The sequence below is a fragment of the Oryzias melastigma genome, linkage group LG17 (assembly GCF_002922805.2).
Source record: "Oryzias melastigma strain HK-1 linkage group LG17, ASM292280v2, whole genome shotgun sequence".
NCBI classification, from domain to species: Eukaryota; Metazoa; Chordata; class Actinopteri; order Beloniformes; family Adrianichthyidae; genus Oryzias; species Oryzias melastigma.
In genome coordinates, this window is record NC_050528.1 from 17,952,006 (window position 1) to 17,969,132 (window position 17,127).

Below are 17,127 nucleotides of genomic sequence, written 5' to 3' on the forward strand. Positions count from 1 at the left end.
CTGTCATCTGTGGTGGAGTGTAGGGGGTCAGAGGATCCATCTTTCCTGTTCCGGCTGGTTTCATCAGTTTAGTTAAAAGATTCTGTTCAACATGAATAAACATCAGGTCTACTGAGGTTTTAGTGGGTCTGAAGTTGTGACCTCTGTGGGTTTCTGTCATTAACAGAAGAGCATCGGCGATGTTCTCCGTTCGGTTGGAGTCTTCTGCATCATCTAACAAGGTGGTGGACAGGCTGATGTTGAGATCAGCAGCTCTCAAAATCTCCTTCATGTAATTCAAAAACCAAAACATGAAACATTTTCTGTGGAGTTTATTATCGCAGTCTCAGTCTAACAGGCAGACAACGCTCTTAAGGGTCATGGCTTTTTCTCTTAAATACTCTCCTCTCTGGAAGGAAAACTTTAAAAATATTTAGTCATAGCTAATTAAAAGATCTCTGAGGGGGAGGGGCAGTAGGGCTCATTTTATCTGACAACAGAACAAAGGGCCGGCGCTCATCACATCCAGTCCATTTCACCGTGAAGACGGAGTGGTGTTTCCGTTTAAAGAGAACCTGGAGGAAAGCAGGACGGCAGGTTAATGCCGGCGGCGGGCGGCGCTCGGACCTCTGCGGCGGGCGGCTGCCTCACCTGCACACTCTCTCCATCATGTGCGTGACCAGGCGGTCAGAGATGCCCGGACACGACTCCTCTGCCAGGTTGAAGGCGTTCTCCAGCTCCTCTATGGCTCCTGCTGCCCCGCCGCTCACTCGCCGCTTGTCCTTCAGCTGGACAGGAAGAGCATTTTCTGAGCTCACTCTGGCACAGTTTCTACAACAAGCGTAAGAGCATTCCGCTTACTTCTCTGAAGATGGGCGTTACCAAAGCAGACAGGCACTGGGACTTGGGCTGTCTCTTCATGGAGTCTCCTGACTGGAGGCAGGAGAACAGAGGTGAGGAGGACACGGCACACGGGACACGTCTGAGGCTCTGTGCTGCTCTCACCTCTGATTCTGAATGTGTGTAGTCCATCTGTAACTGGCTCATTGAACTGGGTCTGACAGTGGGGAACGTCCACATGGGACACTGGTCTCCATCTCCATCAGCATCCCTGAGGGAGTGACAGAAGAGTGTCGTCTTAAACCAACCCCAGCTCTGTGAACACTTGAATATCACTCAGAGAAAAGCAACCCAACATGCACATTAAGCAGAACCCTGTTTTGTTCCCAAACCAGAACATGCTGCAGGTGCAGAGAGAAATGTTCAAACTGACATGTCTGAGTCATCCGAGCTGGACTCCTCTCCGTGTCCCTCTGACTTCCAGCGGCGGTAGCGGTCTATCAGCTCCGTCAGATAAGCCGTTTTCTTGGTGTATCGAGTGATGAACTTGTGCTTCAGCAGCTCTTTAGCTGTGGGTCTCTGTGAAGAACAGGAACAGCAGATCAGCACACGGACACCCCAAAGGTGGATTTTCATTCAGGCCACGGCCCACATGAGGGGTTTGTTAAACATGGCTACGGTGTTATTTTTATGCCAAAAGTCTCGCATAAACGAGTGTATATCAAACCCGACACACTAAAGGAAGCTTCCACGAGGGCAGGACAATCTCCACCACTGCTCCTCTACTCCTCCACACTCGTGAAACCTCCTCTCCACACTCGGAGTATTCTTACGCTCCTGTGACCTCTCCTGCTCACCTGTGAAAGTATTCTTACGCTCCTAAAACTAGTTCCGCCCCTTATGGAGGACTGTACGCTCGTGGAACTTCTCCTGTGCGCCTGTGTGAGACTTAATATTGAAGAAAAAAAAGCAACAACCCAGAAATACCCACGCATCATTTGTTTTTCAAATTAAAACTAAAAATGAAAGAGATTAAAGACTACTTTATTTATCAATTACAAAACGACTGTACTAAAATAAATCATTTTTCATGTTCCCATTTTTAAAAGATCAAAACTGAGTCAACATCAGTATTGCCCTTGCATCAGTAATGGGGCGGGGCCAATAGAAAAGTGGCCAATCACGCGCAGGTTTCCTTTTTTTTTTGTCAAACTAACTCGGGCAGGAGTTGTTGCGCGTGCAGGAATACCTCCACGAGCACGCAGCTCTACCGGAGCGCTCATGGGCAGAATTGTGCCTGTGGAGCGTTCATTGTGCACGTAGAGTTTGATTTAGCTCGTGAGGGACTTTTGGCGGTAGTTTAACGCAATACAGGCTACCTAATGACTTCCTGGTGTTTTCCTCTAACAAATCTGGTTAATACAGTGATGTAAATGATCTGTTTTTTCCAATGTTATTTGGTTTAAAAATAAACAATTTTACAAGTCACATGAGAGGAGGTAGAATTTTGAACCCAACCATCAAATATTAGGTTTTTTTTTTACTGCTCCAGTCACATTTATCCATAAAATGCAGTATTACTCACAAATCGGGGATCCTTATTTAAACAAGCCTCCACAAACTCTTTGAATGGTTTGCTGTAGGGACCTTCCAACGTGGGAGGAGTGTTCTTAGGAATGAGGAATAACACCCTCATGGGATGTAGGTCAGAGTTGGGGGGTTCCCCTTTGGCCAACTCGATGGCAGTGATTCCCAGAGACCAGATGTCCGCCTGAATGTAAGGAAAGGTGCAGCACGATGGAGCGCTTTCAAACCAACACCAGAATCAAATGCAGAACCATGCAGACGGTCTGGGAAACAATTCCCTCACCTTAAAGTCATAGGCCGACTGCTTGATGACCTCTGGAGCCATCCAGAAAGGCGTGCCCACAAATGTGTTCCTCTTGATCTGCGTGTCCGTCAGCTGTCCCGCCACCCCGAAGTCTGCCAGCTTCACGTCCCCTTGCTCCGACAGAAGCACGTTGGCAGCTAGGAGACAGACTTCCATTCACTCTGGTGTCCAATAGATGCTGAAAATTAGCTAGAAAGACTTAAAGGGTAACCAAACACGGAAGTTGGAGGATGACTCCACCCACTGCCGAAATTTGAAAAACCAGTCAGAGGGGTGGAGCTTGGGGGCTGGATTGTTATTACTGGAGCTGCAGATCATGATGTCAGACTTACATGGTTTGACCAATCACTAAATTCAACTGTAATACCTCAATTCAACCTTTAGGAGGCAGCACACAGATGATTTTTGACTATATTTTGAAGAATTAAACAGGTTTGTCAAAAAATGTGTCAATGACCAACAGACAGCACTTTTAAAGCCCCATTTATAGAGATAAACAGCTAAAAAAAGTTCATTTAGGGTTTGGTTACCCTTTAACCCTTCTGCTCTCATTAGCTTGTTTACATTTTAAGTGGGGTCATCTGGACCCCACAAGACAGTACTTTTTATTATCATTGATTTTGAGTTTCACAAATGTCCATGGCAGATATAAAATTCTGTCCACCTTTGTCATGGGAGGAATCATACATCAGTATATGGGTGGAGTCATCTGGACCCCAAAGACAGTGGAAGGGAGGAGCTGCAGCCTCTGGCAGTGAAGATTCTCAGAGTGCCATCTTGGTCTGACATTTTACCTTTGATGTCTCTATGAATCTTCCTCTCGGAGTGTAGATATTCTAGCCCCTTCAGAATTTCCCGCAGTATAGTGGCGATATACGTCTCTTCCAGAGGTCCTGGGCGGAGCTAAGATGACAACGGGTTAACAAAGATATCAAACGGGGGAAAGAAACAGCAGGCTTTAGTGACGTCTTGTGTAATTTGTAAGCTCCAGAAAAATGGAAATCTTCTTACCAGATCCAGAGCAGATCCTCCACCTAAATACTCCATGATAATCCACAGCTTGGTCCCCTGAGAGGGGGAAATATATTCAACTGTGAGAAATAAAGCCCTGCTTGCAGGTAAAGAGCAGAAACTTGCAGCTTTCTGACTCCTCCTCCTCTCACCTTAAGGTATGACCCATAATATTTGGTAACGTAGGGACTGTCACACTGGCTCAGCACGGTGATCTCTTGTTGAATGTCTTCTATCTCATCCTCTGCCTCCTCCAGGTCAATGATCTTGATGGCCACCACCTCCTTAGTGCGGTTGTTGATGCCTTTGTAGACCTCCCCAAAGGAACCCTTCCCAATGCGCTCCTGCTTGGTGAAGTACTCCTCTGGGTCCAGACGGGTGTTCTGGTGGAGGGTTGACAAAATCAGCACTGGGTTCGCTTCATTTGTACATGTGAATGCACAAAAACAAACATTCCAGACACATAAACGCTGCCTACAGTACAACAGTGCTCTGTGGCACTATTACTTTTTATTTGTTTGAGTGGTAGGGCGGGCTGCCACGATTAGTCGACTAATCGACTATTAAAATAGTTTACGACCAATTTAATAGTCAATTAGTCGTTACTTTATATTATTTGGAGTCAGAGTGTAGTAAAGTTATTTTTTGGACTATTTTAGCATTTTTTAAAATTTTTTTAGGCAATTTTGGAGTTGAACTAATATTTCAGTTACATGCTAGATATTTTGGTTAATTTAAGCCTTTTTTTTTCGTTTTTTAGTCTGTTTCGGAATGTAGCTAATATTTTAGCTATATGCTAGCTATTTTGGCTAACTGAAGCTTTTTTTTTATTTTTTCAGACTGTTTTGGAATTGAGCTAATATTTCAGCTATGTACTAGCTGTTTTGTTAATTTAGGATTTTTTTCAGTTTTTTAGGCCAATTTAGAGTTTAGCTGATATTTCAGCTGTATACTAGCTATTTTGGCTAATTTAGGCTTGTTTTGTTTTTTATGATATTTTGAAGTTTAGCTATTATTTCAGCTACATGTCAGCTGCTTTGGCTAACTTAGGTTATTTTTTTTCTTTTTAGCCTAATTTGGCAGTTAACAATGGCTAATGGCTGCTATCAGCTTCAGTGTTTTCAGCTATCAATTTCAGCATCTTCAGCTAGCATTTTTGCGGATAATCCTAGTGTGAATATATCTAGTTTTTAGTTAGTTTGAAGCTAATGATGGTTAAGATTTGTGTTTAACATCCACTTTGTGCATGACCCGGTTAGTCGACTAATCGGATAATATAATCGGTGCTTAATAGACTTTTAAAATAATAGTTTGTGGCAGCACTAGTGGTAGGATATCCACACCAGTTTTTAGGAACATAAAATAAAAAGCTTAAATTTGAAAAAGTAATGTAAAAGGTAAGTGAATCACAAGTTCAACAAAAACATTTAGACAGACTGAGGAACAAGGTTTACCACAAAAAAAATAAAATAAAACAAAAAAGAACAATTTGAGGTCAGTAAGGACAGTCAGAATTTGGACGCAGCAGATTTTCAGTAATGGTCTCTGATTTGATTTTGGCTAGTTAGATTTACAAATTTCTAACTGAGATGCACTGCAAAAAGTAAATAGAGCTCATTTTAAAACACTGCTGACATTACACTACCTATTACTATATTTGTTGCATTGAGCTGATCCTTTGTGACATATGGTGTCTTTTATTTTGAAAGGAAATGGTGAAGCTCTTTGCAAAGTTGTTGAAAAAAGGCTGTTTTCTTTTTACATTTAATTTTTATTAATGCCAAAAAAAATTAGTTCATGTGCATTTATCATAATATCAATAACATAAAAACAAATCAATGTCCTATTTTTCTAAAGGGTGAAGTGAGACTCATGTTGTCTGTGAGAAATGGACCCAAATGCAGACCCCTGCACTTAATTTTATTTAAGAGACAAGTAATACAGGTACATTTTGAAAATGAAAAAGGATTTCCAGTATTTACTTTAATTTTGAATTATGAGCCACAAACACAATATATATGGATGAGTAACCAGCATGTGTGTGAAAACACTTCTGGTTTAGATGAAGTGAGGCTCTCCTTATTTTAGCAACATGGCATAGCATTTTTTTGGCCAATGTTTTATCAGTTGGGTTTTTTAGACTAATTTAGAGTTTAGCAACATGGTAACATTTTTGACTAATTTAATTTTCTGAGGATTTTAAGGCTATTTTGGAGTTTAGCTAGTATTTAAGCAATGAACTAATGTTTTGGCTAAATTGGCATATACTAAGGCTTTTATATGCTAATTTGGAGTTTAGCTAATATTTTAGCAACATGCTAATGTTTTTGACTAATTTAGTTTACTGAGGATTTTTATGCTATTTTGGAGTTTAGATAGTATTTAAGCAACGCACCATTTTTTTTTCAAAATTGACATGTATAAGGGATTTTTAAGTAATTTTGCTCCAAATTTTACATCAATTTATGTCAATATTTATTTATTTATGTCATATTTTAACGGAATTTCCAGTCTTTTAGCAAATTTAACATTTTGCAAATAGTTATTGCATTTTCAGCAAATCCCTTCAGCAATTAAAGTAAATTATGTCACCTTTTTTAGCAAAAAAAACGACTACTTTCAGCAAAAAAGCATTCACATTAGCATTATCACAGTTAATGCTACTTTTATAATTGTCTTTATTTCTAGTTAGTTTAAAGCAAATGATTGTTGTCTGCTTTACATCACTTTGCGCGTGACCCTTATTAGTCAACTAATCTGAAAAAATAATCAGTGATTAGTGGACTATTAAAATCCTCGTTAGTGGCAGCACTAACTTGAGTCTCTGCACAGGTGGACAGAACAGCCCCTTCAAATGTCACACCTGCAATAGGAGTCATGACAGCCTGCTCCAGGGTGACATCCCTCCTAAAGTCCCCTTACTTTTATAAAACTAATTTTTTAAATAAAAAAATGAACTTGAGAATATTACATTTCTTTTACTAGCTGTTCCGGAAAACACGAATCATGAGCAAGTTTCCCACCGGCACATGCTGTTCCTGAAAAGTGGTGGGGTTCGGTTCGTCCAGCACAGGAAGGGAAGTGAGGTGACAAAGGTTTCTCTACCTGGTTCTGCATGTCCCGGAGGTGTGCCATTCTGCCGGTGGAGGGGCAGAGCACCAGCTCCTCTTCTGCCCTGCCAACGCGCTCGGACGGCCTTTGTGCTCCCCCTCAGCTCGCAGCTGTCTAGGAAACTAGCTAGGAGGCTAAGCAGCTAAACAAACAGCCTGCACGGAACGGAACGGAATGGGGCTGTCAGTCCGAACACCGTCTTCGGCCTTCCAGTCCCCGGAGGAGCACCCCGCCCGGCGAAGAGACGAGCTACACACCGAGACGCTCCATGAATGTCGGCCGAGCGAAAACCTACCTCTGTGCCCCGATTAATATTTCATGTGTGTTCAGGAGGGCTTAGCCTGTTGTTCATTTGAAGCTTGAGGAGGACACAATAACGGCCCTCAGCGACTGCACATGCGCACTGATCAGGAAGTAGTCAGATAGATGGGAGTTGAAGTTTCATGCAAATTCCCCAGTGTGTCACATACATAGACTGTATATAAAATAACATAATAAATAAATTGTTTTTACAGTCTATGGTCACATACAGCTCGTGTTTGTTAAACTGAGTGAATACTAACGAGGCACATTCGTCAGAGTCAAGGCCCGGGGGGCCGGATCCGGCCCTCCAGATCATTTTATTCTATTTTTATTAATGTTCTGATGTTATATTTCGCTCATTTCTAATTTGTATAATTTTGACAAAACATATTTTCATATAGAGTAAAATACTGAAGGTTATTTAAGATTTACGTTGATTTATTCTTGAATAATATTCCTGCCCCCTTTTTTTTAATTTATAATTATGTTGAAAAGTTAGGGATTTAAAGTTTTAAAAATTGACATTCTGCTAGCTTTTTGGACTACTTTGGCATTTGCAAAGATTGTTTAGGCTATTTTGGAGTTTAGTTAATATTTCAGCAACATGGTAGCTGTTTTGGCTAATTAAGGTTTTTCTTTTTAAAATTTTTAGGCTGTTTTGGAGTTTAGCCAATAATTACACGTTAGCTGTTTTGGCTAATTTAGGCTTTCTCTGTTTTTGTTTTTGTTTTTTGCTACTTTGAAGTTTAGCTATTTTTTTCAGCTACATGCCAGCTGTTTTGGCTAATTTAGAACTGTATGTTTGATTGTTAGGCTAATTTGGCATTTAGCTAATATTTTAGCCTGCTATCAACCTCAGCATTTTCAGCTATTAGCTTCAGTGACTTCAGCTTCAGCGTTTTAGCAAGCGATTTAGCGATTTTAGCCATCAATTTCAGCATCTTCAGCTTTCAGCACTAGCATCTTCAGCGGCCAAATTCAACTTACAGCATTCACACTAGCATTATGCAGGTAATGCTATATATGTAGTTCATAATTGTTAAAAATTTATGGTTTTAAATTTTTAAAATGTAGTTTTAGTGTTTAATAAATGTTCGGCCCGTGACATAAGGTGTGTTTCGAATTTTGGCCCCTTGTGCGATTGAGTTTGACACTCCAAGGTATTATTAATAATATTTAATGTTTGTTTCTTTCAAACTGTTGAGTTCCAATGTCAGGTTCTTTTTAAATTGGTTTTCTGGTTCAGTTTGTGGTTATGAAAACTGATGTACTGATAAAAAAAAAAAAATTTTGAAGCAACTGGGACAAGTGTCACAAGTCCAACAAAAATGTTTTATACAAAAAATTAAAAAATATATATATTTTGCCTCTCTGCCAGGCATTATATTATACAATATGTAACTATTATATGTTTATCTTTTATAAAACTTCACATAGCTCAGTTTTAAATATAATAAATGCCTTCTCTGCAATGTGGTTTCACACAATTCCAAATCAGCTCTGGGGTACATCAAAGATAAAAATATCAATAATATATGGAATAAACTGGACAAGGAAATTAAAGTTACAAAAACAACTGTCATCTTTAAAAGTGTTATTAAAAGAGATAATATGTAGAAAAACAATGTCATAAAACTTAATGCAACTCGACCTAGTGTAGGTAAACATAATTAATGAGGGTTTGTGTAGACAACTGTTCATGTAAATGTGTATGTAGCCTATTTTTGTTCATATGTCCTTAATATTTATGTTAAAGATGATTTTCATTTAATTTTATTGATTTAGTAATAGGGTAGATAATACAAGCTTTCTTCATTCTGAGAGGAGTTTGTCTTTCTGGGTAAGAGAGCGCGTGCACGTCTTACATAAATGTCGGGTAATTCGAGGGCAGTGTTTGTGTACGCTCGATTTACTCTACCCGACCGGCCTGCGTGTGGAGCCGCTCGTTAAGCCCCGCCCCCGTTGTCACACTGGGACGTCGTTAGGTAGCAACAGACCCCCTGTGTTTGCGGCTGTTTGTAGCTGTCTTCATCCCGGAACCAACGGAGCGTTTGGAGCAGCGGGGCTAAACACCGGGACGGTGAGCTTTGACCCTTCCTTTTTATTAATTAGCGGAACATTAGCTTAAACCCCACAATAGCGCCTTTTATAGATTTTCTTTTAGTGACATTGGAGCCGCGTACCAGTGATAGCAGCGTTTGTATTACGTAATAACCTGTAAGCTGTTCCTCGTTCCGCCGGTGTCCGCTCACACACCCACGCCGTTTTCGGTACGATCACACGTTCACGTCGCTTATGTTGCTTCTACGGGGTCAGATTGACTAGCGTGTCATTTTAATTCAACACGGATAGAATCTGGATTTGTTTCAGAACAGACCATGAGCTAGCACGAGCTGAACCCATGGACATAAAATCAAACGTACCCTGTTGGTGTCTAAGACTCGAGTGGTTTTAAAATTGAGTCTAAAACAACCTCGAAGAGACCATCTTGTACATCACGTGTCAAAGTCAAGGCCCGGGGGCCGGATCCCCGCCTCCACATCAATTTTATTGTATTATCAGGCCCGATGTTATTTTGTATTGAGTCTGGAAAGAGCCAAACTTGTATAATTTACTTGATATATTTTTATGGAGAGTAAAATATTGAGTTATTTCAGGTTTAAGTTGATTTATTCTAGAATAATATCCCTGCCTGTTTTTATTCATAATTATGTAAAAAGTTACCGTTTTAAAGTTTTAAAAATTAGCATTCTGCTAGCTAGATTTTTTTGGCATTTAATAAGATTTTTTAGGCTATTTTGAAGTTAAACTAACATTTCAGTTACATGATAGCTGTTTTGGCCAATTACATTTTTTTCATTATCTGTTTTTTTAAGCTCATCGTGGGAGATTTTCTCCAGAACCTACTGGAATTATCCTGTTAACAATTGAAAAGTTACAGTACATCGAAGAACAGAAACACTAGTCGGTGATTAGTCGACCAACAACATAATCATTTGTGTCCCCTCTAGTTGATGGTGATATATGTAATAATGAATGTGGTTGATTTCTTCCAGTACTGTCACTGATTGCTCTTCCATTGTGTTTGCAGGCCGGATGAGTGTGCCGACTTTCATCCCCTCTGGTGAGGTGACTGAAATAAGCCGCATCCATTATGACCTGGAATACACGGAGGGCATCAGCCAGCGCATGCGAATACCCGAAACCCTCAAAGTCGCCCCCGAGAGCAGTGGGGGGCACGTTCAACCTCAGGACCCCCTGCCACCTCATTCCGCTTTGATGCAGGTTCCTGAGAGAATTGTTGTTGCAGGTGAGACATTTGTTTGTTTGCAGAAGAAGCCTACCTGTGAAGTATTTAAAGTCCCACTTCAGTCTCTTTGATGTGTTTTCAAAGTGTTTTCAGGGGCCTTAAATTTTATGATGATGCCTTCTTTAAGCCAAAATCCAAAAATTTGTGTTGTTTTCTAGACATAGTTTTGCGGAACGACAGGAGTTCATTAGAAATTCACCTTTGAGCTCTAGGCGGGACCGTTAATGTGGAGTAAGTGCGCCCCTACTTCCCCACAGTCCTTTGTTTACACGCTCTCTCTCTAGCTTATAGACAAGGGGTGTCAAACTCAATCACACAGGGGGGCACCTTAGGGTGAACATTTATTTAACACTCTAAAACTAAATTTTTAAAACTCTAAACCGTAACTTTTTAAACATAACTATGAACTAGATATTTGCGATAATGCTAGTGTGAATGCTGTAAGCTGAATTTGGTTGCTGAAGATGCTAGTGCTGATAGCTGAAGATGCTGAAAGTGATAGCTAAAAAAAAAGGCTGAAGCTGAAATCTCTGAAGCTGAAATCTCTGAAGCTGAAAGCCAGGTAAAATATTAGATTAATGCCAAATTAGAATAAAAAACAAAAGAAAAATATAGCCAAAACAGCTAGCATATAGCTGAGAAATTAGCTGAACTTCAAAAAAACGGAAAAATCCTAAATTAGCCCAAACAGTTATGATGTTGCTTGAATATTAGCTAAATGCCAAATAAGTCTAAAAAAACAGCTAGCATGTACTTGAAACATTAGCTTAACTCCAAAATAGCCTAAAAAATCTTAGTAAATTCAAAAATAGTCCTAAAATCTAGCAGAATGCCAATTTTTACAACTTTAAAACTGTAACTTTTTAACATAATTATGAATAATAAAAATGTAGGAATATTAATCCAGAATAAATCAATTTAAACCTTAAATAACTTTCAGTATTTTACTCTCCATAAAAACATGTTTTGTCCAAATTATCCAAATTAAAAATAAGCACAAGATAACTTCAGGCCATTAATAACAATAAAATACGATGATCTGGAGGGCCGGATAGAATTACTGACTTTGACACGTTATAGACCCTCATATTTCCAATCTAACATTAGCAGTGTAATAATAATGGTGAGCAAAATCAGAGCTATCCAGCCGAACAATTCTGATCTAGATTCAGGCTAAGACAAGGAAAACAAAGACGTTCATGGATGTATTTGTCCCATCAGAATGGAGCAGAGCAGGAATCTTATGGCCAGCCCAGCATATTTTCTACAACAAAAATAAACAGTTTTTCCTCTTTAACAGTTTTCCTTTATTCTGAGACGCAGCTGAATGAACAGCATGCCAGCCTGCAGAGCTCAGCACTTAAAGTTAGCCTTTTCCACTTTGTCTGCAGGTGACGATGGAGACCTGACATTTCCTCATCCCAGGGACTTGGACCTCATTCAGTCAGTTCCTCCTGTAGACCTGCTGAGCATGAAGGCACCCCCACACGTCCTCACCCTGACGGAACAGCCCCTGGACTCGCTGGAAACCGACCAAACTGCCAACACCCAAAGAAATTCCAGCAACGTGGTGAGAGCGATGAAGGCTTCTGCTGCGTCCGTTCTGAATGTCTGAAAAGGTCCAAAGCTTCTCAGCTCCACCTGCTGCTCCAGTCTGACGTAATGTCAGGGGGAACTATGTTGGAAGTTTGATTTGACACAAATAGAGATTTTACTATGTAGTATGTTACTTTAAAACGAATTTAAAGCAAACCATGTATTGAAGTTTCATTTTTAAATATCAAATTGTGAATTGTAAATCATTTAAATTATGACATCAAAAACCCATGACAATTTGCAATGCAACTGATTCAGTTTTTATTCAATATTTTATTTTCAAAATTGTAATACTGAAGTGTAAATTTTGATATTGAATCCTAAATTGCAAAATTCATATTAAAAACCTGAATTTGCTTATTGAATTGTCAATTGAGAAATGCATAATACTTTGAATTATGGCTCAAAAAAACTTACATATAGGTTAGTCAAAACAGCTAGTATGTGGCTGAAATATTAGCTAAACTACAAAATAGCCTAAAAAATCTTAGTAAACGCCAAAATAGTTCAAAAAGCTATCAGAATGACAATGTTTAAAACTTTAAAACCATAACTTTTTAACATAATAATGAATAAAAAAAAATGCAGGAATATTATTTCAGAATAAATCAACTTAAACCTTAAATAACTTTCAATATTTTACTCTCCAAAAAATATATATTTTGTCAAAATTATGCACGTTAGAAATGAGCGCAAGATAACATCGGGTCATTAATAACAATAAGATAAAATGATGTGGAGGGCCGGATCCGGCCCCCGGGCCTTGACTTTGACACGTGTGTTCTACAGATTTTTGGTGAGAGAAACGATGCAAACAAAATGTTTGAGGTTCCATCTTGAGCGTTTCTCTTATTTGCTATTGATTTCTTTTTGGCGTAGCTGTGATTTCATTTTCTGACTGTTTTTAGCAGACCAGCGTCCACGCTCGAGCAAGACGGGAGCGCAGTGACAATGTCTCCAGTCGCCATAGCAACCAGATGAGCAGAGGGGACGTATGGTGAGGGTGGCCCTGCTGTCTGATTGTGTCTCCTTTTCTTTAGAGCCTTTAAACCGTTTCTTTCTCTCTGGTTCCTCCCTCTGCCAGTGTGACTCCTTCTCCTCATGCACCTCCTCTCCGTTTGTGTCCTCCTCTCTACTCACCTGAAGATGCCAACATCAACCTGTTCACAGCTGCTGGGCTGCTGTCCTACATCCAGTCCACCACTCGCCGTGCATACCAGCAGGTCCTGGAGGTTCTGGATGACGGCCAGCGCAGGTATCGGTCAGGGAGGTCAGAGGGAAGCTGCTCTGCTCGCTGTTTGTCAGTAATCTCCATGTCTGTCTTCAGGACACACCTGGACTCCACCTTGGAAATCAATCCAGACGAGTCTGGATTTGTTGATGCGTCGTCGCTGCGGCGTCAGGTGACACTGCTTAGATTGTGATCAACATTTATGGGTACGTTTGTTGCTATGGCAAACAAAGGTTTTAACGGGGGTTCCTGTGTATGCTCTTCTGCTCAGATCGTGAAGCTGAACCGGCGTCTGCAGCTTCTGGAGGAGGAGAACAAAGAGCGCTCCAGGCGAGAGATGATCCTGTACTCCGCCACCGTGGCGTTCTGGCTCATCAACACTTGGATCTGGTTACGGCGCTGATGGAGACTGAGCACCTCCCTGAGAAAACAGGAGTCCTGCTGCTTTTTAAAGAAAGCTCCTCTGAACTATTAAAGCTGAAATCTGTGGCAGCAGTTCACCAGACCACACGGGTTTGATGAACTGCTGCCACAGATTTCATCTGGAAACTGGAATAAAGAAAACTGTTTTGTTTCATGGAAATACCCTGATGTTTACTATCATTAGACAGAAATAAACTCATGCTGTGAAACAAAGCAGAAGCTTCGGAGCAGGAGAGGCGTACGCAGACGAGAGCTCCGTCTGCAGCAGATTTGATCTGTAAATAAACTCAGTCTAGTGTCAAAAATAGACCTTAATCTACAGATGCCATAATGTAATGTCAGCTCCTCCTCACCTAAAACACATGTACTTGAAGAAGTTATCGTTCCAGCAGGTGAATGCTGCAGTTGGTTCAGTTTTTGCTAGAAATCAGGTTTTCTTTTGGGTCAAAGGTTTCTGTCTGGCAGTGATGCGAACATTTGGTTATTTCATATCCAAATGAGTTATTTATTGCCACTATGATGACTTGTTTTGTTTTAGGCTGGTTCATCACATGTCATGCAATGTTTTCTGTGAATTATAACCCGTAGTTGTGATTTAAATGTATATTATTTATTTTTTGTAAAGTATGGAAGTATAGTTTGGGTGTTTTCTTTAATAAATGTGTGCTCATTGGCAGGTCGAACACGTGTCAAAGTGGAGGCCCGGGGGCCGAATCCGGCCCTCCAGAACATTATAAAAATATGTTTTACGGAGAGTAAAATAATTAAAGTTATTCAAGGTTTAAATTGATTTATTCTGGAATAATATTCCCGCATTTTTTTTATTAATAATTATGTTAAAGTTAAATTTAAAAATTGGCCTTATGCTAGCTTTTTAGACTATTTTAGCATTTACTTTTTAGGCTATTTTGGAGTTTAACAAATATTTCAGCTACACACTAGCTGTTTTGGCTAATGTAGGTTTTTTATTTTAGTTTTTTGGGCTGTTTTAGAGTTAGGTTAATATTTACACACTAGCTGTTTTGGCTAATTTAGGCTATTTTCAGCTTTTTTAGTCCATTTTGGAGTTTAGCTAATATTTCAGCTACATGCTAGCTGTTTTGGCTAACCTAAGGGTTTTTTTCTGTGTTTTAGGCTAATTTGGAATTTAGCTTTTACTTTAGCTGGCTATCAGCTTCAGGGGTTTCTCCTATCAGCTTCAGCGTTTTCAGCTATCAATTTTAGCATCTTCAGCAGAGGAATTCAGCTTACAGCATTCACACTAGCATTATCACAGGTAATGCTATCAAGTTCAGGGCTCACCAGCCTTTTTCAGACTGAGCTGACTTCATGGGTACTGAGTCATACAAAGGGCTACCATTTTAAAAGAACAAATTTGCTTAGTTTGCCTTAATTTATACATTATTAATAATGAACAATTATACTCCTCTATAGGAAGACACTGATTCCTCACTGTAATGATCAACAATGAGCTCGGAAGCAAATATCAATATTCAGCACTTTATTAACTCGGTAATTGTTACATTTTCAGATGATCACTTAAATTTCATGGGAAAATATCAATTTTTACCCAGTTTATTAATTATTTAAAGCCAAAGAAAAATCAATTTACTCATTTGTAAACAAATCTTGTCACATTTTGACCTAATGACCAAATCTGCTGCATATTGAACAAAATTAATGATCTTTGAACTGGAGTAGGTCAGAGGTCACCTAAACTCATCTAAAGTTCATGTATCATCAACACAATTTGAAGACGTTTTAAGTTTTTAATCTATGTAAGTGCAGGTGTAATTAAAAACATAGCAACTTGAATTTTAAACGCTGCTCACAAATGAGTTGTGCTACTTTTAGAAGAGACCTGCAGACACCTGCTGTGGTCCTTTAATCTACAGTAGTTCATAACTATTTTTAAAAGTTACAATTAAAAATGTAGTTTTAGAGTGTTCAGTAAATGTTTATCCTGTTCAGTCCTCAATCTAAGGTGAGTTTTGGATTTTGGCCCCCTGTGTGATGGGTTAGGGTTCTTATTGGAGGTTGTTACACCTGCACACATAATCTCTGCATTCTGACTGTGTTTTTAGTTTTACTCTGAGGAAAACGGTTCCTTCATGTGGGAATCCCTAAGGTTTCTTCTTTTTTCCTGACTCAGGTTTTTTAGGAGTTTTTCCTTACCGAGAGGGAGGGTCTAAGGGCAGGGATAACCAGTTTATTTAGTCTGTTTAGTTTTTAACTATTGTTTATATTTTGAAGCCCAAAGAGGCAAATTCTGTTGTGATTTTGGGATATATAAATAAAATTGAATTGAATTGAATTGAATTTTCCAAAAAACTTAAAAGGCATTTTTGTTGCAGGAAGAGAAATCCTTATCAGCCAGCTAGCAGATGATTCCACTCTCTTTCTAAAAGATAGTCAGATTTCTGTAGCTCTTCAATCACTTCAAGCATTCTCCAACGCTTCAGGCTTACATCTTAATATCAACAAATGTGAACTTGTTCCAGTTAAAGAGTGTTCTTCTGCAACCATTTGTAACATCCCAGTTAAAAACAATGTGACTTATTTGGGTATTATTATTGCTCAGAATCAAATCAACAGATGCTGTCAAAACTTGGAACCAATAATTGATAAGACAAAAGAACGCTTCAATCAATGGCTCCAAAGGGACTTGACTTTAAAGGGAAGGGTCTGGATCTCTAAAGCAGAAGGCATTTCTCAATTAACCTATGCTGCCTTGTCACTGTACATCAATAATCAGACACTCAAAAAAATTGATCATTTTCAGGTTCCTCCTTTGGTAAATGTTACTGATACCCCAGTGGGTAAAATCTGTTTTGCACTTGGAAACAGGAACCATCGAGTAACTCGTGCCCTGCTTCAACAAAATTCTGCAACTATTTCTTATGTTCACTTTTATTGAAAACAGTTTATCCTCTATATAAATTGGAAACAAGTATGGCTTCTGCCAAACAATTGTTTTCTTGAATAACAAAACAAAAGATGTTTCCTTTAAAATATTGCACAGATTTTACCCCACTAACCAATACTTAACCAGATTTGTTAAAGATAAAGACTCTAATTGTACTTTCTGTAACTCTCATTTGGGAACTGTCACTCATTTGTTTCGGAACTGTGAATGTTCAAAAAAATTATGGAAAGAGCTGACCAGACTCATTCAGGATAAGGTTTATGATGATTTCACCCTAAAAAGGGAACATGTTCTTTTGGTTTTCTTGCAAAAGTTGAAAATAATATATTTTATGTAATCAATATTGTCATTCTCCTTACAAAATTTTACATTCACAAATCTAAATTCATGCACATCAAACCCTTTTCCCCTGTTTTACTGAAAGAAATTGAATCGTATGTTTTTACTATTTCCAGAAGCTCCCATCCTAAAGCAAACATCTGTCATGATGCCTTTGTAAAATGTAA

The 17,127-nt window shown here is 39.1% G+C and overlaps 2 protein-coding genes across 4 annotated transcripts; one reads left to right on the top strand and one right to left on the bottom strand.

Moving 5' to 3' along the window:
* Positions 1-295: 295 nt before the first annotated feature.
* stk25b (serine/threonine kinase 25b) lies at positions 296-7,324 on the bottom strand. 2 transcript variants are annotated; one of them, XM_024263598.2, is made up of 12 exons: positions 7,128-7,275; positions 6,827-6,987; positions 3,874-4,104; positions 3,722-3,778; positions 3,505-3,613; positions 2,690-2,847; positions 2,405-2,590; positions 1,253-1,398; positions 985-1,090; positions 841-912; positions 631-767; positions 296-554 (listed from the first exon to the last, which is right to left on the bottom strand). In XM_024263598.2, the coding sequence occupies exons 2-12, from the start codon at positions 6,854-6,856 to the stop codon at positions 515-517; spliced, it is 1,272 nt and encodes a 423-aa protein (XP_024119366.1). In that variant the 5' UTR covers positions 6,857-6,987; positions 7,128-7,275; the 3' UTR covers positions 296-514. The 2 variants fall into 2 exon arrangements, with proteins under 2 accessions (XP_024119366.1, XP_024119365.1); XM_024263597.2 differs by having other exon boundaries at positions 6,827-7,324.
* A 1,736-nt stretch (positions 7,325-9,060) lies between these two features.
* On the top strand, positions 9,061-14,378 carry LOC112140604 (mitochondrial fission factor homolog A). 2 transcript variants are annotated; one of them, XM_024263602.1, is made up of 7 exons: positions 9,061-9,215; positions 10,227-10,445; positions 11,837-12,015; positions 12,950-13,038; positions 13,126-13,296; positions 13,369-13,444; positions 13,544-14,378. In XM_024263602.1, exons 2-7 carry the CDS (start codon positions 10,232-10,234, stop codon positions 13,673-13,675), a joined length of 861 nt encoding a protein of 286 aa, XP_024119370.1. In that variant the 5' UTR covers positions 9,061-9,215; positions 10,227-10,231; the 3' UTR covers positions 13,676-14,378. The 2 variants fall into 2 exon arrangements, with proteins under 2 accessions (XP_024119370.1, XP_024119371.1); XM_024263603.1 differs by having other exon boundaries at positions 12,953-13,038.
* The last annotated feature ends 2,749 nt before the right edge of the window (positions 14,379-17,127 follow it).